At 35.4% G+C, this 26,438-nt stretch overlaps 1 protein-coding gene across 3 annotated transcripts in view; it reads left to right on the top strand.

The window, feature by feature from the left end:
* dock11 (dedicator of cytokinesis 11) overlaps window positions 1-26,438 on the top strand; it is a 101,273-nt gene that overhangs the window by 46,679 nt on the left and 28,156 nt on the right. Inside the window, exons 31-42 of one of the 3 annotated variants that reach the window (XM_051114272.1) lie at window positions 1,745-1,783; window positions 3,619-3,800; window positions 11,973-12,086; window positions 12,660-12,720; window positions 12,814-12,902; window positions 16,224-16,338; window positions 17,376-17,442; window positions 19,938-19,985; window positions 20,223-20,365; window positions 21,056-21,171; window positions 21,314-21,451; window positions 21,714-21,896. In XM_051114272.1, coding sequence (XP_050970229.1) covers window positions 1,745-1,783; window positions 3,619-3,800; window positions 11,973-12,086; window positions 12,660-12,720; window positions 12,814-12,902; window positions 16,224-16,338; window positions 17,376-17,442; window positions 19,938-19,985; window positions 20,223-20,365; window positions 21,056-21,171; window positions 21,314-21,451; window positions 21,714-21,896 — 1,295 coding nt within the window. The remainder of the gene's footprint in view (window positions 1-1,744; window positions 1,784-3,618; window positions 3,801-11,972; window positions 12,087-12,659; window positions 12,721-12,813; window positions 12,903-16,223; window positions 16,339-17,375; window positions 17,443-19,937; window positions 19,986-20,222; window positions 20,366-21,055; window positions 21,172-21,313; window positions 21,452-21,713; window positions 21,897-26,438) is intronic. The other 2 variants (XM_051114273.1, XM_051114274.1) reach the window with 2 other exon arrangements.

Raw genomic sequence — 26,438 nt, forward strand, 5'->3', positions numbered from 1 at the left:
AGGATGTCTTTACTGTCATTTTTACTGCATCTTTACTGAAATAAAGTATTAATTTCTTAAAGGAGAAGTTCAGAACAAGTTCCGGAACAAATATTTACGGACAGTTTACTTACCCCTTTGTCATCCAAGATGTTTATGTCTGTCTTTCTTCAGTCGTAGAGAAATTATGTTTTTAAGGAAAACATTTCAGGATTTCTCTCCATATAATCGACTTCAGTGGTGCCTGTGAATATGAATGTCTAAAATGCAGTTTCAATGCAGCTTTGAAGGGCTCTAAATGATCCCAGCCGAGGAAGAAGGCTCTTATCTAGCAAAACGACCAGTCATTTCCTAAAAAAGATTACAGTTTATTTACTTTTTAACCTCAAATGCTCAAGAACTCTGTGTATTCCAGTTCAAGACAGTTAGGGTAGGTCGAAGAACTCCCATCTCATTTTCTTCTCCAACTTCAAAATCATCCTACAGTGCTGTTTTACAATTTTTTGGTAAAGGGCATTTGATCTTTGCATGTTCATTTTGAAAAAAACTGGGTCAGTACTTCTGCAGTGATGTAGGCCAATTTGAAAGTTGGAGGAGAAAATGAGATGGGAGTTTTTCGACCTACCCTAACTGTATTAAACTGGAATACACAGAGTTCACGCAGAGCTACACAAGATGAGGATTTGAGATTAAAAAGTATATACATTGTCAATTTTTTTTTAGAAAATAATCGATCGTTTCATTAGGTAAGAGCCTTCTTCCTAGCTCTGGGATGCGCGTCCACGACACTGCGTACTATAGAATTACGCCAAAAGGTCATGCGTGACTCACCACCTGACTTGCTGATTCTTTCCGACAGTGGGAATAATATGGTCCATTCTTGACAGCATTGAGATTCCTGCTCCGTTGGCAGTGGTTGGCATTTTCTACACGTGCACCGCCATGTCTTGTTTGAATGTGGTCTGCCCGAGGCTTGAGAGAGTTCGCCGCAGCAGTCTCCTCTCTCTGTCGTAAGTTCATCGTCTGTGTACTCCGGCTCAAAAAGGTAGCGTATGGCGAAAAACTCCATCTCATTTTCTTCTACAACTTCAGAACCGTCCAACATCGTTGTACCTTTTTGTTCGTAAACAGCGTTTGACTTACTTGCACTTCATTAGTCTTTGCATGTTCACTTTGTAAACACCGGGTCTGTACTTCAGCCTACGTCTCGTGTGACCTTTCGACGTGATTCTGTAGTACATAGCGTTGTGGACGCGCATCCCAGAGCTAGTGTTACATGAGCTTTCGTCCTTAAAAAGTATACAAATTTTCATTTTTTCGAAAAAAAAAAAAAAAAAAAAATGACAGATCGTTTCTCTAGATGAGACCCTTCTTCCTCGGCTGGGTTCATTTACAGCCCTTTGAAGCTGCATTTAAATTACATATTGGAAGTTCAAAATCGCACCATTAAAGTCCATTATATGGAGAAAAATACTGAAATACTTTCCTTAAAAAACATTATTTCTTTACGACTGAAGATAGAAAGACATTAACATATTGGATGACAAGGGGGTGAGTAAAATATTTGTAAATTGTTGTTCTGAAAGTGGACTTCTCCTTTAAAATCTATTTAAAAATGAAAAAAAAAAAAGTAAAAAAAGAAAAGGATGTAGTATATACTGTGTGCAGTATTCCATTTCAAACACAGCCACACACCCTCACAGCTTCACACCCACCATTGATAATGGCAATCCTGCATGATTGCTTCCTTTATTCATTATTTCAGATTTTATTTCGTATGCGGCGGAGTATTTGGGTGTAGTAGGTAGGTGATGCCGACCAATGCCAATGCCGACGCAAACGCACTTCCAGTCACCAGATAATCATCCTGATAACCCCACTAATTGCCTTGCTGTGCTTCTGCGTCACTCATCAATCACTGTCTAACACTTCAGGTTGAGGCCCTTTGCTTTTTCTGTCACCAAGCATTGCGTATTTGCTTCGCGCTGATGAAATTCAATGACTAAGTGTCCATTGTGAGAATATTTTTGGGATGATTTTATGCCATGGAAATGTAAAGGGCAGCATTTTATGCTACCTGAGATGTTTGTTGCTGTAACAAAGCATATTTGTCTGTCTCCTCCTGTCCTCACTTGCCCTTTTTAACTCTGTAATACTGTATGTGCATAATGAGTGCGGAAACATCTTGTGTGCACTTGTTGTAATCTGATTTTTATTGCTATTGTTGTAGATGAAAATGTGAGGAAGTGTGGTGTCCTGTTTTCAATTCAGATTACTGGAAACACAAGGGATCGTTCAGCCAAAAAATGCTAAATTCTAAACTTTTCATCATTTACTCACCTTCATGTTTTTCCAAAACCAAATTCTTGTCTGGAACAAAACAAAAATAAGTATTTAAGTAGCATTGTTCCATTCATTGATGGCTCCAAATATAAACACATGTAGTTCACATGACAAAAACTGCCATTCAAAAGTTTAAAAAGCATTTATTTGATTACAGTAAAAACAGTAATACTATGAAATATTGTTACAATTTAAAGTATCAGTTTTGCATTTGAATATCTTAAAATGTAATTTGTTCCTGTGATGCAAAGCTGAATTTTCAGCATCATAACTCCAGTCTTCAGTGTCACATGATCCTTCAGAAATCATTCTAATATGCTGATTGGTGCTCAAGAAACAAGAAAACACTTGTGCTGCTTATTATTTTTGTGGAAACAATTATACATTTTCAGGTCATTTGATAAATGGAAAATTCAAATAAACAACATTTATTTTAAATAGAAATCTTTTGTAACATTATAAATGTTTTTACTGTCATGTTCGATTAATTTAATACAACCTTGCTTAGCAAAAAAGTATTTTTTTTAGTACAAAAAGCATTTGAATGGTAGTGTGAGGCCTTGTGAAGCCATGCAACATTTTTGTGTAATGAAAAGACTTAGAATCATGGAATCACTTGAACTCCTATTCATTTAGTGCAGTTTAAAAATAACTGGTTTAAAAGAATAATTTGTTTCATGACCCACTTTTCAGTGTGTGATGATTCTTTAAATATTCTCCTTTTGTATTTCACGGAATAAATGAACGGCATGCATGTCTAAACCAACATGAGGGTGAGTAAAAATGTGCAGAATTTTTAATTGTACGTGAACAACTACATCATTAGGGAAAAACTTGTCATTAGGATTTTAGTATTATTGCTAAAGACAGCTCTTTTTAGTTATATGACCTATTATCCAAAAGAAAAAGCTTTCACTTTAAGCACAAGGTTTTTCTGTCACTCTTTGGTTTCTGTTTCTCCTATTGTTTGATGTCTGGAATGCAGTGAAGTCTGCTTTCAGAAAGCATTTGAAAGTAGTCAGCCATCAAACCCTAAACACTGTCTTTTCATTTGGATGCCTTTCACTACCACAAATGTCAGTGACTTAACACAGGAGCGATACCTGTTATACCTGTATGTTAAGCACCATTTGCATATATGCATCTTTAAAAGTATTGCGTCTTTAGGATGCATGAAATAAAAGTGTTGCTTGTTACTTTTAAATAAAAAGGGCCACACACGTTCATAATACTGCAAATGTAAAATGTAACATTACTAACATGGAACATCGCTGACTATGAAATGATATGTTTCAGATCAGAGTTTGGAGTACAGCCTGACTGAGGATTATTGCAAAAACCATTTCCTGGTGGGTCTGCTTTTGCGAGAGGTTGCTGATGGACTCCAGGGCTACCCAGAAATCAGACAGCTGGCTGTGGCTGCGCTCAAAAATCTGATGATCAAGCACGCCATGGATGACAGATACAATGCTTTTAAGGTATAAGTTACATAATCGTGCAAACATATATATTTTGTTTTAGACAGTGTAAAATCTTCTGTCCCTGCTGCTGCTGAATAGACAGGTGTCATTAATCTTTGTCTGCAGAAGATGGCTGTTTTGCATGTGCAGCTTTACATAATTGTTATATTAAAAACATTAATGTAAGTCTTTGGTTAATGTAATGTTTTGTTAACATTAATGCAATGTATTAGTCTTTTGTTTCACACTGTTGGTTTAATTTGTAATGTTTAGTAAAGCAAACACTGCTAGTATTGCTTATACATGTGGTTAGGAATTTAAAACAAACCCCTAAAGGGATACTCCATCCAAAAATAACTCTTAACATACTCATTTACTCATGCCGACCCAAAGTATATGATTTTCTTTCTTCTGTTGAGCACAAGTAGAGATTTTAGAAAGAAAAAAAAATACATTACTGATTAGTTGGTTCAGGTGTGTTTAATTAGGGTTGGAGCTTAATTTAGCAGGACTGGTTGGATGTTGTCAGATTAGATGTTGTCAGGCCATATATCAGTAAAAACAAATTTACCTGTACTGTCAGCCATTATAAAGTGCTTGTAGCACATGCGCTTCAACTGCATACACAAACATGGTGGCACACGCTGTAGCCTGTATTATTTCATAATAAAATGCAAATGAAACTACGAGCATGAACATGTCATGTTCAGCAGCAGTGAACATTAATGTGTGTTGGCAGTGTACGTTCAAATCTACCCTATAATGATACAAATCCATGCAGTGGTTTTTAATTAATCTGTAAAAAATAATATTCCCTTTTTCAAATTGAGCCATTCTCAGATGCCTGTCGTTGTGGCATCACACCGACAGAGGCCGCTCCCACGATAGTTGATTGACAGTTTTTTACCTCAGATCAGCTGTAACAGTCCGCTCTCTTTGTTTCGATGCTGGAGCAGGGATGTAAGTTAGACAAGAATATCTAAGATTGAGCGATTGAGGTGTTGTGTTGCTGGATGTAATAATGACTGAAGTGGTCATCATTTACTCCCGACATATGAGGTGCTGAAGATGCAGTAGACTACGTTTTTTTGTGAAGGGAATGCACCTCCCGATCTACATATATCCGTCTATGTTCGCGCAAATTATTAATGATCCAGCTTCACTTACAGCAGAAGTGAGAATAAGGGTTTTTTTTATGAATCTATGCGATTTCCTAATAATGTGCTGGTTGGCAAGTTTAGCGGCTAAACGCTAAATGCAAATGCAGCTCATTTGCATTTAAAGCAGCCTGAATGAGATGATTTTTGCAGAGCTTATTTTGGCAAGGTAAAAAGGGTGTTGTTTTACACAACCATTGAGAATTTTTAACCAAAGTATATTATAGACTTTTCATTAAGACCCTGAAGAATCATATCAACTTGTGGAAAATGGGCATCCGAAGACCCCTTTAAGGGTTCATCTAGGGTACATCAACTTAGTATTTAGTGTTTGATAACTTTATTCAATTTCTGTATATGTTCTACTTGCTGAAGGGCACAGGTAAATAATGGGTTTATGTGAAGATTGTTTTAAGTTCACTTTAATTAAAAGTTGTTATTTTTTAAAGTCTTTTAGAAAAATATACTCTCTGTATGTTGTTTCTACATTCATTTGAAGATTGAATGTGAAATTTTTACAATATAAAATTATATTTAAAAACGTTAATGTTAGGTGGGAAATAGTTGAGATTAATTTCCAAAAAAATGTGTGATTATTTAGTTTTTTTTTTTTTAATCAGTTAACAGCAGTATTATATATAGTCAATTACATTATGTGTCAATTAATCACAAACTACATTTGTGACCCTGGACGACAAAACCAGTCTTATGTTGCACAGTTATATTTGTAGCAATAAGCCAAAAATATATTGGATGGGTCAGATTTATCAATTTTTCTTTTATGCCAAAAATCATTAGGATATTAAGTAAAGATCATGTTCCATGAAGATATTTTGTAAATTTCCTACTGTAAATATATCAAAACTTAATTTTTGATTAGTAATATGCATTGCTATGAACTTAATTTGGGCAACTTTAAAGGCAATTTAGATTTTTTTGCACCATCAGATTAACTTACAGATTTTAAAATAGTTGTATTTTGCCCAAACATTGTCCTAACAAACCATACATCAATGGAAAGCTTATTTATTCAGCTTTCAGATGATGTCTAAATCTTAGTTTGGATAAATTTACACTTATGACTGGTTTTGTGGTCCAGGGTCACATTTGGCTGTGAAAATACCCCGAAAAGATTATTTTAAAGCAATTTTTTTTGTTAAATGAGAAAATATTAAGCAGACATTACCAATAGTAGCTTTAGAAAGAAATACTTTGATTCAACATAAAATGTATTGCACGTTTAAGCTACAGTGGCCTAACATAAACTGTTCAACATAAAAGAAGATCATTTGAGAAACATCTCAGTTTTTTCATTCCTGCAATGAAAGTTATTGGTAACCAAAACAGCTTTGTTACCAATAGTCTTCAAAATACCTTCTTTTATGTTCCACAAAAGAAAGTTAATTCAAGTTTGAGTAAATGATGATATAATTATTTTTGGGGGATGAACTATATTTTTTACCTTTTTTTTAAATGGGTCCTATTATGCTCCTTTTCAAAGTCTTGAATTTGTTTTAGGGTTGTACTAGAACATGCTGTCATGCTTAGTGGTTCGAAAAACGCATTATTTTTCACATAATTTACATTATTACAATACCATTCTCCCAGCCTGGCACAAATAGCTGGATTAGTTCTGGGTTTAATGAAGGCCAGCCTTCCGAAAAAAGGAAATGAATTATGATTGGTTAGCTATCCCAGTGCGTTGCGATTTGTGAACAGCTTAGACGATGTTTCAGTACTGCCACGCCCTTTGTCAAAGCAATTAGCGCAAGGAGACTCCCGGGAGCCGTGTGAGACACTTTTTATTATGGATGGATGCATTTTATTAGATTTTATTAGACTCTGATTGCATTCATCTGAAAGAAGGAAGTCATATACACCTAGGATGCATGGAGGGTGAGTAAATAATACACTACAGTAGTGCTGAGTCCTGTCGTCAGCCTGCGAGATCGCTATTACATGATATTATCATGCTAATTTATTTAATTATTTTACATAATTTCATTGTGGGATACCAGCTCCAGCATAAGGCTAAAAGCAGCCTAACATTATCAAAAAACATAACCATCAGCCATGATCAGCCTAGCCTATTGTAGTGCAAGTGTATGCATTTTTAAAAAACACTCGCGTTACCAGTGAAGCTATCTACACTGTATGATGAATAAATCTCTTACCACACACTGCACACATCTGCGGCGTGTTACGGCTTCGACGCGGCAACCTGAGTAGATTGCGGCTTCGGCGTGTGTTTCAATCCCCTGTATTGCACACGTCTGCGGTGCGTTACTGCTCTGAAGTGGCCACTCTAGTCAATGCTTGTGTTTATACCTGCCACGCTGCGTCTCGTTGAAGCAGCTCTTCACGCTACATTGCTACTGTTCGACTAATCCCCCACCTCATCCCTACACACCCCCCCAACAATTCCATTTCTGTGGACAGGATTTATTTTAATGATATTCCAGTGGACCATGTTGTGACAGCATTGCATGCGGAAAACAACCGCTGTTGTCCAAAGGACTGTAGTTCTTGGAAAGAGATTTTTTAAATTCGAAATCTCTCCCTTTAGAGTGGACTTTGAGATTTGTAGCTTTGTAGATCTTTTTTATGCCCCAAGATACACACCACACACTGACTAAAGTTCAGAAAGTGAAAAACCATAATAGCACCCCTTTAATGAAATAATACTCTAAATAAGAAACTAAAACTGCCAGCAGGTGACGATAAATGTCTTTATGAGTCATTCATTCATTCGATTCGTTCAAACAGCTGATTCATTCAGGAATTCAGTAAATGGATCACTTCATGAAAGGGCTTTTGAGTCATTGGTTCAACCAATTCATTCAAAATGCAGATTCATTCAAAAAAACGAAACACCGCTGTGTTGTTCGAAGATGCACATTTCTGCTGTGGCTTTATAGGTAATATTTTTGTTGGCAAAACCAAGACGTACCCTAACGGTCATGACCGGAAAAAAACAGCTACTCAAGACGAGCATTTGAGGTTAAAAAGTAATGTTTTTAAAACATTTCTTCTTTCAGAACATTGTGAAACATGAGATTAACACACTGTGAAACTCACATGAACAGTAATGCAGAACAACTAACTGTTGAGTTTCACATGAGACGTTTGTCAGGTGTGAACTTGCATGACAGTTGGCCAGAAACAATGGACCTTTATCACACTGGAATTGAACACCTCAAGCGCTTGTCGAAGCAGTGTATCGATTCTTCCGGTTATGTATATTTTTCAATATGCTGTAATCACTAGTTAAATAAAAGCCTGTTAAAATGAGCATCTGCAGGATGATTTCAAAATCTGGACATTTTCAGAGACAGGCAAAGAAATATTCTGATGATTACTGTGCACAGAATTTTCCAAACGCAACAGAACTTGTAGTTTTAATCCAACGTACCGATCTGAGAAACCCATGGCTCGTAAATGATCGTGATTTCACCACACTGCGTCAGTGCTGCAGTGTGTGTGAGACCTGATGAATAAGATCAGAATCAACATATTTATTCATTTGTATTAAATTTTAGTCTTTATTCTGTCATTTTTCATTCACAGTCATTTCACTCTATGTAATTCACTTTTATGCCAAAATTCTAAAGTAATACTCAGATCACGCTGTCAACGTGTTATACTGTCTAGATGAATTAGCTAAAATGTTCAAAATTGTTATTTCTTTAAGGCAACGCCCGCGCATTCAGTGATCTATTTTAATACCGCTCTTATGAAAATGAACAATGGTATGTGTAGTAAAACTATGGCAATACAATTGGAAATCAGTCAGCGGAAAAAATAAAATATAACATGGTTACTACATTTACTATAGTAAATCCATGGTTAATTTAGTAAGGGTGTTTATTTAAAATGTATTTTAATGTAAACCGGTGTAAAATATAATGAGAAAAACATTGTTAATGAGAAGACCCATTGACTGCAGCAGGTTAAATTAATTTATTATTCAGAATGCACATTAATAGAAGCATTTCAGCAGGTGATACGAGATGTAGGCGTAAACATCCTCAGTTTCGAAATGCATACTCCACGCGAACGTGCTCCCGCATAATATTTTGGTAGGACCTTAATTCATCCCACGCATCTCATCTGTGTTGTGTCAGGAAATCCTGAAAACTGAGGCAGTGTGTCGTCGTTTAGAACGAAAGCAGCCAAACACACTACAGTAACACCGGCGAAAGACAGGATACACTGCTTCGCTTACCGGATATAGGAAGTGAAATAAAGGTCCATTGTCTAGTGTTTAAAACGTTTTACTTTATTATTTTTCTCGTAAGCACCTACCATTTCACATCAGAAGACATCAACTGGGGGTCGTTTTGTGTGGTTTTTGAAGCTTATTTTAAGGGTCCTATTTACTTGTGTTATATGGGCTCAGAGAGATGGATTATTTTCCAAACAAAAACCAAAAAAAAAAAAAACACAGTTTGTGTGTTCCTCCAATGAAAGAAAATCAAATATATCTGGGCTGACATGAGGGAGACTACATGATGAGAGGTTTTTCATTGTTGGATGTAGTGTACCTTTGACCCGCACATAAAATGACAAACATAAATGGCTCCTCAAATCATGCAGCTAGTTGAGGAGAGGTGTGTTATTACTTTTCTAAGACAACAAATTTGCAAGTTTTGTGTGGTAGCAATAAAACAAAAAATCAGATTGACTTGGATTAAAAGCAGAAACCGAGTTGTATCTAAAGACCTGAATATCATAGAGTATGAACCTGGATTAATTAATTAATTGATTAATTAATACTGAGCACCACAAATAATTCTAGGTAAACCTTTTTGTACATAGGGATGCAGGAGATTATTTGAGATGACCCCAGTGCATAAGCAGGTCGATTTTATTGAAATGTGTGGTATTTGCATTTTATCTTTTAACAAGGAGGGTGGCCGACAACAATGCAAAGAAATCCTTCAGTTATGTCCGTACCGTTAGTACAGTACCGTAGTAAATAACTGCTGCACATTGTGTTTGCCTTAATCGCAGACGGACATCTGTCTGTTATGCAAATGCCAGACTTGAGTCCAGATCTAAGTTCCAGATCGTTGGCACACACAAGACTCTTGCTGCAATCGCATTTCCTAAGAAGCCACTATGATCTGTTTGCTCTAAATAACATATTATTTTTAATATAGTGACTCAGCTACTACTGGTGCCAGACCCTCTATGAATGGAATCATGGGGCAATTCCTAGAGGACAGTGAACATCAGAAGTTAATATGTTTTAGTTTTTAGCAGATTCTGTAATAAACACACTCAACTATATGGATAACATAAAAAAGAAAAATGACAAGAATGACACTCATTTTCTAAAAACATGAGACAGGGCATTCCAGGAATAATTCCTGGAAGTCTTAGGAGTTTTGTCTTTAGTCTAGTTTTATTCAGGTGGTGCTTGCTAAGGCCAAGGTTAGGGATTGTAAAACCTGATAAGTTCAGAATACTCACATTTGTGGAAGCTGATTACCTCAAAACTAACTTCAGTTTAACTGAAATATTGAATAAACTGACTTATACAGAGAATTTGCATAAACAACATATTAATACCAAGTTAGCACTTAACATAACAGACTGTTAAACACTAACACATCTTTCCTATATTAATCCTGTGCAAAAACACACAAAATATCACACAATTTTAACTTAAATTATCCTACAATCTGACACAAAGTATGCTGGGAACTAGAAATGTGCTGCAACTCAGTCAAAGTTCATCTTACTACAATCAAATTTTGAGTTGAAGTAACTTTTTAAGTGCAATGAACTTTTAGTCATATTTTAGTGAAACAAATTCATTTTTAAATTAAAATTAAATCTAAAACATTTAATTTTAAAATTAAATTGAATTAAATATAAAACATTTTACAGTGAATAGACTTGTGTTATTTGGTATTATTTTTACACCATTATTGTATTTACTCATATTTTAAATTAGCTTTACATTTTTTTAATTTATTTTACATTATTATTATTATTATTATTATTATTGTTGTTGTTGTTGTTGTTGTTGTTGTTGTTGTTGTTGTTGTTGTTGTTGTTGTTGTTGTTGTAAATGTGTATTTAAATTTGTTTTCAGTATATTTAGTACTTACAGTTCTACATGTTAGTTCCCAAGCAACATTTCACATTTTTGTTTAAGCTTTTAAAGGTTAATTTTTTTTATCTAATATTTGAAGACTTCAGATGCAAAAACCCATCCGTCTGAGCTTTTTCTAAAATTTTGTCATTGAAACAAGCTTTTTTTTTTTTTAGGCTCCTGTGTTCAGTCATTTCATTTTAATCGCAAAGAAAAGGTTGTTAGTCATTGAATGCCTTATTTTCAAAAATGTCCAATTATTTTGTGACAGGAGCGTGATGATAAAACTTATTCAAAAGAAAAATCTCAGACAGACTTTGATTTTTTTTTTTTTTCTCTAGTTTTTGCATCTGACGTCTTCATTTATATTTTGTGTAAATTTAGGGCTTCATCGTGATTAATCACATACATAAAAAACGTTTGAGTTTGCGTAATATATGTGTGTGTACTGTGATTGTGATGCAGTTATTATGTATATATAAATACAGACATGTTCATTTATATATTTAAGAAATATTTACAAGTATATGTATTTATTATAATTTTTATATAATTTATATTTTATATAAACATATTTTGTGCATAAATAACATATTTCTCTTAAATATACACATTAATTTGTGTGTTTGTATATATACATAATTACACACAGTACACACACATATATTAGGCAAACTCAAACTTTTTTTATTTTGTATGCGATTAATCGCTTGACATCCCTAGTTTCATTCCAGCTTTATTTAAGGTGACAGAATTATTTTGAATAGTTTTTTATAGTTAACAGTAACAACTGCTAGAGACTTGGTAGGTCACATGCACAGCAAACAAACTAATATAAAGCAACATTGTTTTAGCTGCATTCATTGGCTAGTGACCTTTCTTTCTGCCACGGTGTGTCATAATCATTCGTTTCCTTTCACTTCATGACAGAACCAGCAGGCCCGCATTTGTCTGCTGTACCTGCCACTCTTTGAGCTGCTCTACCAGAACCTGAGTCATATGAACAGCCTGGGGCAACTCTGCAGAAATGGCCTCGGCCTCATGGTAAACATCCATTATTCCTTATCTGGAATCTAAAATGACTCAGTGTTCATCTGTTTTGTGAAATCAATAATTTATGAAACGCATTTTGCTTAATCAATTGAAACTCCATTGAAACTCTTAAATGTCAGTCCAGAGAGATGAGATAAATCAGAGGCATTTAGAAAATATGGTGTTATTTAATATTTCCTTGTTGTTTTAATAGAAACAGACTGTGGAGTGGAAAACTCGACTCTCATTTGACTCTCAAATGTCCATCTGATACGTCTCAAAAAGGGATATTATGCATAATGTTATTTTACTTTAATCTAAATCCATCCAAAAAAAATACATCTGCTGTCATAGAGTTCACAGATGGACCAATTTTCCTTATTCTAGCTGTTTTGTTTTAACAGCATTATATGTTGATTGTGGGTGTGTGTGCGTCGTTTCAGTATTTACTGTTTCGGTTTACTTTTGCACTGTTGTAACGCAAGACTTGCGAGTGCTACATTTAAATGCCGTGTCATAGTGTCAATGTTAACCTTGCAAGTTCTTAATCAGATAAGCACTTCCTGTTTTCCCATGCTCCTTTAGTACCGGGATGATTTGTCAGTGGACAGCCGCAGAAGCAGCACAATCGTTGATAAGGAGCCAAGTGAGTATTAATGTTTTTAGCAACAAGAGTTGCAAGTGACAGACACACACACGACAGTATGTGTAAAATTATCTGCGTTTGTGTGTTTCACAGCCAGTGTCATCACCCAGAATGGACATATCAGGAAAGGGGAGTCTAGAGGCTCTTTGTATGGAGATCCTGGCACTCCAGACATCAATGAGGTGAAACAGACACAGCCATGATTACACTACAGGCGGCAAGTGTTGGGGAATGTTATTTTTAAAGAGCAGGTCATATGGTTTTGTAAATTGTCCTAATATTGTGTTAGACTCCCCTACAATATGTTTAAATGCATCTAAGGACAGAAAGCATTGTCATTTTCTCAGAATATACATTTAATATTAGAGTCATTTCTTAGTGATTTCGAAACGATTTCTGATTGGTCACTGAACAAGTCTGTTGTGATTGGTCTTTCCATATACAGTGCAAGTGAATCATGCCCACAGCTAAAGTGTAGCTGCTACACTGTAAACACTTCACAAAACAATAATGGTGGATACGTAGCCGAGTGCTAACGTGACTGATGAAACAATACAGTTTGTAAACCAAAACATGTCTACTGTAATGACCGAAAAAAGACAAAAGACGCTCCGGGTCTTAACTTTTAATTAGAACGCAGAACGGCTGTATCACCCCGCATTAACCCTATAACTCCTGGTGCAGCAAAATGAACAGCAGTTTTATAAAGTGGTTATAAAGTCTGTGCGCTACACTACATTCTTTATTATTAAAGGAGAAGTCCACTTCCAGAACAACAATTTACAAATAATTTACTCACCCCCTTGTCATCCAAGATGTTCGTGTCTTTCTTTCTTCAGTCATAAAGAAATTGTTTTTTGAGGAAAACATTTCAGCATTTTTGTTCATGTAATGGACTGCTATGGTGCCCCGATTTTGAACTTCCAAAAGGCAGTTTAAATGCGGCTTCAACGATCCCAAATGCTTTTGTAAATTATCCCAGCCGAGGAAGAAGGGTCTTATCTAGCGAAACGATCAATGATTTTCATTTTAAAATATACCACTTTTTTAATGCCAAACGCTCGTCTTGTCTTACTCTGCCTGGACTGTTTTTGTTCCGGTTCGTGACAGGGTATGATGAAAAACTCCCATCTCATTTTCTTCCTCAACTTCGAAATCGTCCTATATCGCTGTTTTACCTTTTTTTTGTTAAGGTGTTTGATCTCCTTTGCATGTTCACGTTCCAAAGACTGGGTCGGTACTTCTGCAACGATGTAGGATGATTTTGAAATGATTTTTGAAGTTGAGGGAGAAAATACGATTGGAGTTTCTCAACATACCCTAACTGTCTTGAGTCAGAATACACAGAGTTCAGGGAGAGAAAGGCGAGACGAGCGTTTGAGATTAAAATGTATTTAAATTGTATTTTTTAATGAAAATAACCGATCGTTTCGCATTTGGGATCATTGAAGCCGCATTTAAACTGCATTTTGTAAGTTCAAAATCAGGGCACCATACCAGTCCATTATTTGGAGAACAATGCAGAAATGTTTTCCTCACAAAACATAATTTCTTTACGACTGAAGAAAGAAAGACACGAACATCTTGGATGACAAGGGGGTGAGTACATTATATGTGAATCTTTGTTTTGAAAGTGGGCTTCTCCTTCCAAAGTAATTAGGACAATGACAGTCTACGTTAATCGACACATTTTTAGGAAAAAGTGGTTTCACAGCGAATTATTAGAACTATTTCAGTAAGACAGTAATATCGTGGTTTACCTGGAAACCTAAAGCTGCACAGGTATACATCACATATTAGCATATCAAAAATTGAGAATTGAGTGATTCTGAGATGCTTGGTGGTCTAAATAAAGAAGGTAAAGACTTATCTTTCATGGACAAGCATTTAGCAAATCTGGCGTTGGACTCTCCTAGATTATGGGTATTATGGGATTATTATAATTAGGTCATTAAAATGACGAGCACACAACAAAAGATTTGAATTGTATTGCTGTGGTATCATGGCAAAAATGAATTTTAACTACTGATTCTTCACATCATCAACTTACAGCAATGAAAACAAAACGAACTTTTTTTTCACAGCGTGGAAAATACTGTCTTCTTGACACTAGCTACACACTAGCTAGCGGAAGTGTTTGTGGTCAGGTCAGACTGTTCGTATTTCGCAGGCAGGTGGGGATTATGCTAATATGGTAATAATACCTAGTGACGTAGATTGGTAACAGGCAGAAGATTTGAAAATATGATAACCTGTTAAGGCGATTCAGAATCGACTCTCTCTTTTGAGAGGCAATATCTTTATTCATCATGCACTTTTTTGAACAAGTTTGTGGACTGTTTACATTTAAGGATAGCTACGTTACAAACGGCAAAAAATATATTTTTCGAAAACCCATATGACCTGCTCTTTGAAGTAACGTTGCAATATTGTGTTACTCTATAAAACAAGCTAATTTTATTACTTTAGTAGTTTTTATAGAAAAATTAAGATACATGAATGTATTTATTTACCAAGAATTCATTAAAGTAGCAGTAAAGACATTTAGAATGTTACAAAAGATTTCTGTTTCAACCAAAAATATAAACAGTAAAACTGTTTTCAACAGTGATGATAAGAAATGTTTCTTGAGCTCCAAATTAGCATATTAAAATTATTTCTAAAAGATCATGTGATGCTGATTACTAGATTAGTGATCCTGAAAATTCAGCTTTACCGTCACAGTATTAAAGTAGATTTCATTGGAATTCATTTCATTAGATGTCATTAATTTCTCACCCTCATGTCGTTCCAAACCCGCAAGACCTTCGTTCATCTTTGCAGCACAAATGAAGATATTTTGGATGAAATCTGAGAGCTTTCTGACCTGCATAGACAGCAACACAGCTACCACATTCAAGGCCCACAAAGGTAGTCTGTTACATTGTTAAAATAGTCCATGTGACATCAGTGGTACAACCTTAATTTTTATGAAGCTACAAGAATCCTTTTTGTGTGCAAAGAAAACAAAGATAACAATCAACAATTTCTTCTCTTTCGTGCCAGTCTTCGATGTGCGCTCACGAGAGTACCACTTCTTTGCATACAAAAAGTATTCTCGTAGCTTCATAATATTACGATTGAACAATTGATGTCACATGGACTATTTTAATGATGTTCTTACTACCTTTCTAGGTCTTAAACATGTCAGTTGAGTGGCTGTCTATGCAGGGTCAGAAAGCTCTCACATATCTTCAAAAATATCTTAATTTGTGTTCCAAAGATGAAAAAAGGCCTTATGGTTTTGAAACGACATAAGAATTTTGAATTTGGGTGAACTATCATTTTAAATATACAGTAACGTGTATTAACAAAAACAACTTATGTTGTTATGATATAAATTTAACAAGTAATGCATTACTCGTTAAATGTAAAAAAAAAAAAAAACCCAGGTAAGGTATCTTATTTAACATCACACAAATCATACATAATTTTTTACATTTCTTCCTTGCACTTCTGCTCAGTTACACAGACGCGGTTCCACTATGAGCAGCGTACCCGCCGCTGGCCGTTTGGGGCAGTATGAGATCAGAGGGCTGCTTCTGTGTTTCCTGCATATCGTAAGAACTTTGTCTGATGGTAAGCACACTTTAGCATCATAAAACACCCTCGGAATTGTAGTCATATTATTTTATCCTTACTTTCAGATCAGCTTTAATCCTATAGTCACAGGCTCTCTTCTCCAGCATTACTATAGTTCATATTCTGGGTTAGTGGTTTTTCAAAACTACCAGCAACCCCCAAGAAATTTTCTTTGCAACCAGCCAACCAACCAACCAACACCCTACAACCCACTCAGAATGACTTAGCAACCAGCCAGGTACCCCAACGACCCCAAAGCGATGCCTTAGACACCAAAGACAAAAACCACGCTCTCAACCACATACTGTAATATGCCGCGTACTGTAATATGCAGAACAGGGCAGGTTGTGACCTGGGGTGGCAGCTGTTGTTGATCTTTAAATGACGGGTGTTTCAATTCTGTGGAAATCTGTTGAACGTTTGTTGGAGTTCTGTGGGCGAACATGCGTTTCTTATGACAGGTATCACATTAAACCATTAAACCGTCCCTGCTCTTGGCTTTCCCAGCACCACACACTGTAGATGACTCCCACATCATCTTACCGGCTCATTTGTAGAGTAACGCTCAGTCTTGATTGGGTGTGTCCAATAAGTGAGACATGTAAAATATAAAGCAGGATTGAGAAACTCTGATTTTAGTGCTCATAGAAAACCTCCTGCAATTGTGATTTACATTCAGAAATTCCTATAGAATGTCTAGTTTTGTATTCTCTAAAATAGCACTCACAACATTATAAGACAACATTACAACGAACATTATTGCTCTTTTGAGATTCTAACTGGAGACATTTGTACAGTATAAGAATAATAATTTAAATCTGTTAAAACCAAAACCTATCTGAAATCCATCCCAGTAATCAATGAAATCATTTCTGGAAAAAAATCTTTTTGGTTTTTGGTCAAAGAGCATGGGAACCTTGTGGATCAGCTGTCTTTGTGTCCTTAAATTTTTGAGAATGTCACTGTGAACAGGAAGAGTTGAGCTATATTGCATTAATGCTTCTGTTTCTGTGTTACTCAATGTCTTTCTGTAGACACTCTGATGGTCTACTGGTCTAAAGTCAGTCCACAAGACGTCATGAACTTCCTCAGTCTGCTCGAGTAAGTGACATTTCCCATGAGGTGTCGTACTTGTTTGACCAGTGTTGATCTAATTATTCATGTGTGTCTGAATCTTGTGTAACTACACAATGAGACAGTAAAACATTGAAACATGAGATTTTTTTTTTTTTTTTTTTTTTTTTGAAAGAAGGCTGCATTTATTTGACCAAAAATACAGTAAAACAGTAATGTTGTGAAAATTTAAAATGTCATATATTCCTGAATTAAGTAATTTATTGCTGAATTTTCAGCATCATTACTCAAGTCTTCAGTGTCATATGATCCTACAGAAGTCATTCTCAAAAACAATGTTGCTCAAAAACATTTGAAGAGTTCTTTTGCAAAAACAGACAACTCTGTTTTTAACAATTTTCAAAAATCATGTTTTTTCGTTGTGCATTCCAATTAATCTCAATCAAACTGCAGTTGTGTTAATTTGATTAGGTAAAAAATAACAAAAAATACAGCTAACTAACACAATAAGTAAGGGATAATGTACATCCAGCCGTTTCCTATCGCAGAATAAAGCCAGAAGCGGATGGCTGTTGTATATGACGAAAGGGCTTTATTATGCGATAGCAAAAGGCTGGATATACATTATTCTGCTTATTACACGGCTACTTACCACAAAAGTAAATAATTAAACGTAACACATTGATCTGAGTTGAATTATTGGAACGCAAAGCTTCCATGAAGAAAGCAGTTGCTAGGAAGCGGCGTTCAAACTAGACGGGCGTTTAAGGTGCAGTCATACCACATATATATAAATAAATAATTAAAATCATAAATAATTATGGCGATAAAAATATTGATTTTAGATGAAAATGTTTCAAAATCAGCAGTTTGTTATCTTGTAATCCATTACTGTGTAGCCGACAAAAAAGTCGTCGCAAAATGACAGCAACTGCGTTTGTATGAAACGAGAGAGCGAGTCCGCGTTATCAGGATGATACAATTAATTAAATAATTGTACTCATAATATTGAATTGAGTTTTTATATGTTATTAGCCAACCAAAAGGCAGTTACCTGGATGAGTCTGTGTTATTAGTTGTTATCTGGGAATATCAAACCTTGGAATGTGGTAACTGACCAATCAGAATTCAGTATTCCACGGAGCCGTGTAATAAAACACAATAAAAACATGATAACATAATAAAAAAACATGCAAATAAACTCTTTATTTCTTATCATTATCAATGTTAAAAACATTTGTGCTGCTTAATATTTTTGTGTAACAGTGATATATTTTTCAGGATTCTTTTATAAATTTATAAAGTTTTGAAGAACAGCGTTTATTTGAAATACTCATATTTTTGTAACAATAGAAAAGTCTTTACTGTCTCTTTTGATACATTTAATGCATTTTTGCTGAATGTAAGTAAATTGTGTCTTCGCTAAGAATGCAGCACACAGTTGTGTTGCTTTAAAGGATTAGCTCACTACTGAATTAAAATTTCCTGATGATTTACTCACACCCATGTTATCCAAGATGTTCATGTCTTTCTTTCTTCAGCTGAAAAGAAATTAAGGTTTTTGAAGAAAACATTCCGGGATTTTTCTTCATATAGTGGACTTCAATGGGGATCAGCAGGTTGAAGGTCCAAATTGCAGTTTCAATGCAGCTTCAAAGGGCTCTACACGATCCCAGCTGAGGAATATGGGTCTTATCTAGTGAAACAATAGGTCATTGTTTGAAAACAATAAAAATGTATATACTTTTTAACCACAAGCTCTGGGATGCACATCCGTGACTTAACGCATTACGTACTAATGTTAGATAGGTCACGTGGTTAGTTCCTCATTTGTGTACTCCAGTTTAAAAGGGTGGGGTAGGGCGAAAAACTCCATCTCATTTTGTCTTCCAATTTCAAAATCATCCAACATCGTCGTTTAACCTGTTTTTGTAAAAGGCATTTGACTTTCTTTGCATGTTTGCTCTGTAGCCACTGGGTCAGTACTTCACCTATGTCATGCGTGACCTCTCCAACATGACTAGGTAATGCGTGAGGTCGAGCTAGTGCAAAATGAGCTTTTGTGGTTAAAAAGTTTAGGAAATGACCTATCGTTTCACTAGATAAGACCCATATTCCTCATCTGGAATCGTGTAGAGCCCTTTGAAGCTGCATAGAAATTTTCAGGCTTTCGACCTGTTAGGTCCCTTTGAAGTCCACTATATGGAGAAAAATCCTGGAATGTTTTCCTCAAAAACCTTATTTCTTTTCAAATGAAGAAAGAAAGGCATGAACATCTTGGATGACATAGGGCTGAGTCAATTACCAGGATATTATAATTCCGGAGTGAACTAATCCTTCCAGACTCATGTTTTGACAAATAATGAAATCCAGCTTGTGTAGCTGGAAGCAACTGCATACTTACAAAATGTTCCAGATCATAATCTGGGTTTCTGCCCCTGAAAATTGCTTGAATATATATATATATATTTATTTCTTTCTATCACACAGTACACTAATTTTCAGTGTTCTCTGTCTTGTAGGATCTGCATAGTCCAGTTTCGTTATGCGGGCAGGCGAAACATCAGCCGGTATGCTTGATAGGGACTATCAACCCACTCAGAATGACTTAGCAACCAGCCAGCCAAAAATCAACCACATTCAGAACTTATATTTACATGAACCACAGCTGCGACGTGCTGTCTGCTATCGTGCCATCAAAACCAGATCTTTATATTTCATTACCCCCTGTGTTTTCAAATAAGCTGTGGTATCAAGATTAACATTGCAGTGGACAATACACGTTTATTGTGTGTGTTTTTTTTTAGAAGCCAGGAACCCTGGGTGTCAAAACTCTTCTCATCTGACAGGAAGTCTCAGACCATGCCGGTGCTGCGAGGTCGAGGAAGCCTAATGCAAGCGAAGCTGCAACAGTTTAGCACTATGGACACCTCGTTGACCCTGAACATGGGTAATTGGTGTACTCATGTTATTTATTCCCTTTCGTTCTGTGAAAAACTACATTACCTTAGTGAAAAATAAATATACTAAAATGTATTTAAAATACATTTATTGCATGCTAAGTATACTACAAATACATTTACAAATGATGTACTTAATAAAAATACCCTGCAGTTGTACTTTTACTATACTAAACTGGTACATTTAAAGTCTACTAAATTGGAACAACTAATTTTCCAACTACTTGTAATTGTGCGGAAGTAGTGCTGAAGTCCCAAGTAAAGATATACTTCAGTATATTTGATTGTGCTAAAGTGGAACTATACTTTACTATACTAATTTGATATCATTCTTTATATCAGTCCATTATATGGAGAAAAATGCTGAAATGTTTTCCTCAAAAAACACAATTTCTTTACGACTGAAGAAAGAAAGACATGAACATCTTGGATGACAAAGGGATGAGTAAAATATTTGTAAATTGTTGTTCTGGAAGTGGAGTTCTTCTTTAAGTTCCCTTACTATAATTGACTATAGTACTAAATGTCTTTTAGCTCGAACTATAATTTGAATCTCACATGAGTCTGTTTTCTAGAATCGTATGACTATGGGATTAACACGAAAACTACAGAATTTTTTACAAAACTTGAGTAAAGCCAGTTGTAACATTAACATGTGTTTGTGTAATCTTGTATTTCAGCTGGAGGTCCCACAGAAGCAGAGATAAATCATCAGTCTTTGCTTGAGGGGAACATGTCGACAGAGGCCTGCCTTATCGTGCTGGACGTCCTCTCACTCTTCACTCAGAGTTTCAAGGTAATCACCAAGACTCAAAGTAGAGGGAATAAGCTGCAGTTCTTCTTGTCGTGTTGTTCATACTGAAGCAAAATGTTTAACTGCTGGTTGGATAGGTTGATTCTTTCATAAACTGATAATATAATTAATTGGATCCTAACAGAATCAGCTGCTGGACAGTGATGGTCACAATGCTCTGATGACAAAGATCTTTGACACGTACCTCACTTTATTAAAAGTCGGACAATCAGAGTCAGCAATCAAACACATCTTTGCCTCTCTGCGAGCTTTTATCATCAAGGTAAAATCAGTATATTTCTTTTACAAACTTTTAAAAGAATAGTTCTCTCAGAAAACAGTGATTTCTTGTCTCTTCATGTCTCAGTCTTATGTCATTCCCAATCCAAATGTTAATGCAAAAGATGCAGCTTTATTATTTTTTTTGTAAACATTTTTTAGCATACAGGTTCAGAACAGGTTCAAATGTAAACAGCAGAGATGTTTCCAAGATGTTCCAGTATTTTCTACTTGAACATTAATGTGTCTCACTCTATATGTTTTAGTTCCAGGTTCCTCTTTTTAAGGGCCGTGTAACTCTGTGTGGTTCGCTGTGTTATGAAGTCTTGAAGTGCTGTATGTCTAAACTAAGTGTCCTCCGTGGGGAAGCATCTGCTCTTCTTTACTTGCTCATGAAAAACAATTTTGAGTACACCAAGAGGAAAAACTTCCTGCGCATGCACTTACAGGTATATAATGACACTTTCTTGCAACTGTACATGCCAATGTAACATCTCCAATTAGCCTCCTCAACCTTACAGAGCTAGTTCTTTTTTTTCCCAATTGTAACATGCACACATGCCCCAACATTATTTATTCTTGGAAAACAATTCTGTGCTTGCAAATCTGATGACAAATCTAGCCTTTCTGTTCCTTGTTAATATTGGACATCTTATCTTACTGTGTGTCAGCAAACTTCTTGGCCCATTACTTACATTTTTTTCTTGTCAACGGTCAGCTGTTGCGCAGTACTTTACGGTAAAAGATCATTTGGATGTGGGGGAGGCGTTTGTGTAACATGGAGGAGTACCATAACCTAATGCCTAAAAATATGGGTGGTTACTTCAAGGTTACATGTTTTAAGACCAAAAGAGGTGATTAATGAGCCTTGCAGCATTGGGCTGATAAATAAGACGCTTTAATGAGCGTTTACAACGTCATAACACACTACTGTTTTAATGCAAAAACTTTACCAACATTGTAAGTGCAAATTATTATTTGCATGTTGTTAAACAAATTATCAGGTAATAGATCAAATGTGATCGATTTAATTGATGTTTCACATTTTATTATTTCAATGTTCTTAAATGATCAAAAATAATAAATCAAAGATGTTTAATAGGCTAAGAGGCTACAAAGGCTGTGTTTATTTGATTAAAAATACAGTAAAACTATAATATTGTGAAATACTGTTAAAGTTTAAAATGTATGTTTTGTATTTAAATACATTTTAGTATGTAACTTGTTCCTGTGATGGAAAAGCGGTATGACACTGTGGTGGGTGGACCTCGGTCCCTCTAGGGGGGTCCCAAAGGGGGGTCCCTAAAGTTAAATTCAACTATCTGGTGCACTTTTCAAAATTAAGGGCTCCAACACAGGTTCAGTGTGCAAACTAAACAAAAGCTGGTGAACTGACTTGTACTTGAGGTTTAAAGTGGACTCAATCCTCTTTTTAGTTGTGATATAGTGGCGCAGTCCAAATTACACTCACACAATAATCATTTTTTATTATTATTCCTATGAGAGTAATAGCCATATACTGTAAAACAATTGCATAGTGAAATAAATGAAAATAAGTATTCTCACAGGCATATTATTTTACCTTACTCTACAGTAGAGAAATTACAATACTTTTGTCCTAATTTCTACACTTGAAAGCTGGGTCTGAAACTAACATTTGGTGACTTGAGAAAATTTACCGGCCATAAATATTTTTTCCAGGGCATGAAACTGTTTTTGCAGTTGCTGCTACTACAACAGATAAACATATTTAATAAAAAAGCCATTAGAACCAACCACTGCATTTTCTTCACAATACAAAGAAAGATGATACACACATGTAGCATGAGCAGTTTTATTTAAATTTGATTGTATAATTTCAGCATTTAAAGCAAAATAAGAATGGTCTGACTTTAACTTTGTGAAGTTTTGCTATAACCTGCATAAAACAAAAACAGCAGACAGGCTGAGTTTCATTCTCTGACAGCAGGTGGCGCTTATGGAACAACAGTGATAAGAGCGCTTGCAAGAGATAAACCTATGAACTTTTATGTTGGCAGAAACTGTAGTTGAGCTTTTACTTTGGTGGAAAACTCCAGCTTCAATGAAAACAGGTTTACAAACGCGTGTCATTTCAAATCTAGTGAAATACTGTAAATATTCGCCCATTAAAATGTTAAAAAATTATGCTGCCTGTTGCGTTCCCAAGCGCTTGCCAAACTCACAGCACATTCAAAAACAATGTTCACCACATTCAGTGTCAATTAAAGGTGACACTCTGAGACGCGGCAAACAGCAGATCACGAGCTGATCGCCTGAACTAAGTGCGAGCTTCAATGAAACAGTCAAGCAGCGCAAACAGACTTGATAAAGGGATTAAGCCAAATTACGCTTTTGGTTTTAGTTCTTTGACAGATACTTGCAGAGGCAATAGCACGAAAAACAACGTTTAAGTCCTTTAATAAATGTATTTTTGCTTTATTATGAAACAGGCCGCCACAGTCTAGTTAAAGAAGAAGTCCACTTCCAGAACAACAATTTACAGATAATGTACTCACCCCCTTGTCATCCAAGATGTTCATGTCTTTCTTTCTTCAGATAAGACCCTAGATAAGTCCCTTCCTTCTCGGCTGGGATCGTTTACAACCGCATTTGGAATGGCATTTAAACAGTATTTTGCAAGTTCAAAATCGGGCACCATATCAGTTCCTTATATGGAGAAATATACTGCAATGTTTTCCTCAAAAGACCTAATTTCTTTACGACTAAAGAAAGACATGAACATCTTGGATGACAAGGGGGTGAGTACATTATCTGTAAACTGTTGTTCTGGAAGTGGACTTCTCCTTTAATAAATGGGAAACACTGACTCCAGTCTTTAGTGTCACGTGAACCTTCAGAAGTTTTTTTTCTTTAGGATTCTTTAATGAAAAGAGTTTTAACAACGCAATTATTTGAAGTAGAAATCTTTTGGAAGATTATTAATTTCTTTTTTTAAATCAAAATAAAGCATCCTTGCTGAATAAAATATTAATTTTTCTTTTAAAAAAGTACTAACCTAAAACGTTTGAACTGTAGCGTAACTTTAGATGACAAAATAAACCAGTTTTAACTGGTGTTTTCACACCTTATAAAACAGTCATAAAACCTGAAGGGTTAAGATTTTTCAAATGTTTCTGAAAGAAGACTCTCTTGCTCAGCTGGACTGCTTTTTTTAATTTAAAAATACAGTAAAAAGAGTAATATTGTGAAATGTTATTGCAATTTAAAATAACTGTTTTCTATTATAATTGAAAATAAAAATGGATTTTTTCCCCCCAGCAAAGCTGAATTTTCAGTAGCCATTACTCCAGAGTCGCATGATCCTTAAGAAATTATTGTAATATGCTGATTTGGAGCTCAAGAAACATTTATTATTATCAACGGTGAAAATTTGTGAATTTTTTTTGTGGAAACTAACAGTTGACCGATCCTGATGCAGACCGATAACCAATATTTTGAACCAATTAATGTGTCTGCTATAAAAATCAAAATTAATGTCAAAATTATGAATAACAAGGGCTCTGACAAAAGACTTTGTTTAAATGCTTATAAATTTTTCAGTCAAAATTACCGATAACAATAAAAATGCTTAATATTGGCGCCGTTAAACGGTCGACTCCTAGTGGAAACTGTGATTTTTTTTTTTTTTGCGTTTTTTTTTTTTTTTTTTTTTTTTTTTTTTTTTTTTTTTGCGTTTTTTTAATAACAGAATTTATTTGAAATTTTTTTTTTTTGTAAAAGGTACTGTCAATTTGTTGACCAATTTGTGCATCCTTGTTTGATTTAAAAAAAAGTCTGCAAACATTTGTGTGGTAGTACAGGATCTAACAGTAAGACTGTTTAAATTCATCACAATGTTCATGTTCGTGCATGTGACTTGCGTGCGATCTGATGTTTTGGAATTTTAGGTAGACAGTCTAGTCTAGGTGTCTTAATGTCTTTGAATGTGCTCTTATGACGTCATGGTGCCAGTGAGACTGGTCAAGCCACATTCACTTGTTGTTTGAACTTCAGTTGAATATCACTGTCTCACATGTCTTAAGGCAGGGTTGGCGAACGTCGGTCCTGGAGAGCTGCAGGCCTGCATAGTTTTGCTTCAACCCTAATCAAACGCACCTGAACAAGCTAATCAAGGTCTGAAGGGTTACTAGAAAGCAACAGGCAGGTGAGTTTTAATTAGGGTTGGAGCTGAACTCTGCAGGGCTGCGGCTCTCCAGGACCGGAGTTCGCCACCCCTGTCTTAAGGCATCTGCATCATTTCTACTCGATGCAAAACAATAACTTTTTTGTTTTATAACATACATTTCAATCGCACCCTCATAAATAAAAACAAATTGTCTTTTGTTAGTCACACCGAATTCACAATGCTTTTAGACGAATCTGCAAACTGTACTTTTTTGGTTGCACTTTCACTCCATGAAACAATGTACTGTATGAGGGCATTCCTTTAGCTTTTATGAAGGCAGTTTAGGCCTTGAGGGCATTTAGTACTGTAAATGAACTCACTTTTCACTCTTTCACCTTTAATTCTTTTGCTTACAATGTAAATATCACAGTAAATATCAGGGTTGACAGTGATGTGTGTTGTCTTGTAAATAAACGACCAAAATGCATAACAAGTTTTTATTTTTAGTTAAAATACAGTGTCATGTAAATGCTCCCTAACGCATCACAAGACACACAATGTATAGTGTTTAGTAGCATCCTGTGATGGAAATGACATTTTAGACATCTGTGAAATAAAATTGCTGACTCCTTTGCCTTGCCAAGGCAAATTTCATAGCTGGCAGTTACACACAATTAAGTCATATTTTCATACTGGCTGCATTATTTTACATAACACATTTGCATATATTTCAGCCTAATGGACAATTATGTTCAAGTTAGATTTGACTTGATTTTCTTCTTTTTCTTCACTCTTCTTTTCTCAGATGCATTTCTCAAATTTCAAGCATGACCTTCACTGATTT

The sequence above is a fragment of the Labeo rohita genome, chromosome 7, assembly GCF_022985175.1.
Source record: "Labeo rohita strain BAU-BD-2019 chromosome 7, IGBB_LRoh.1.0, whole genome shotgun sequence".
NCBI lineage: Eukaryota > Metazoa > Chordata > Actinopteri > Cypriniformes > Cyprinidae > Labeo > Labeo rohita.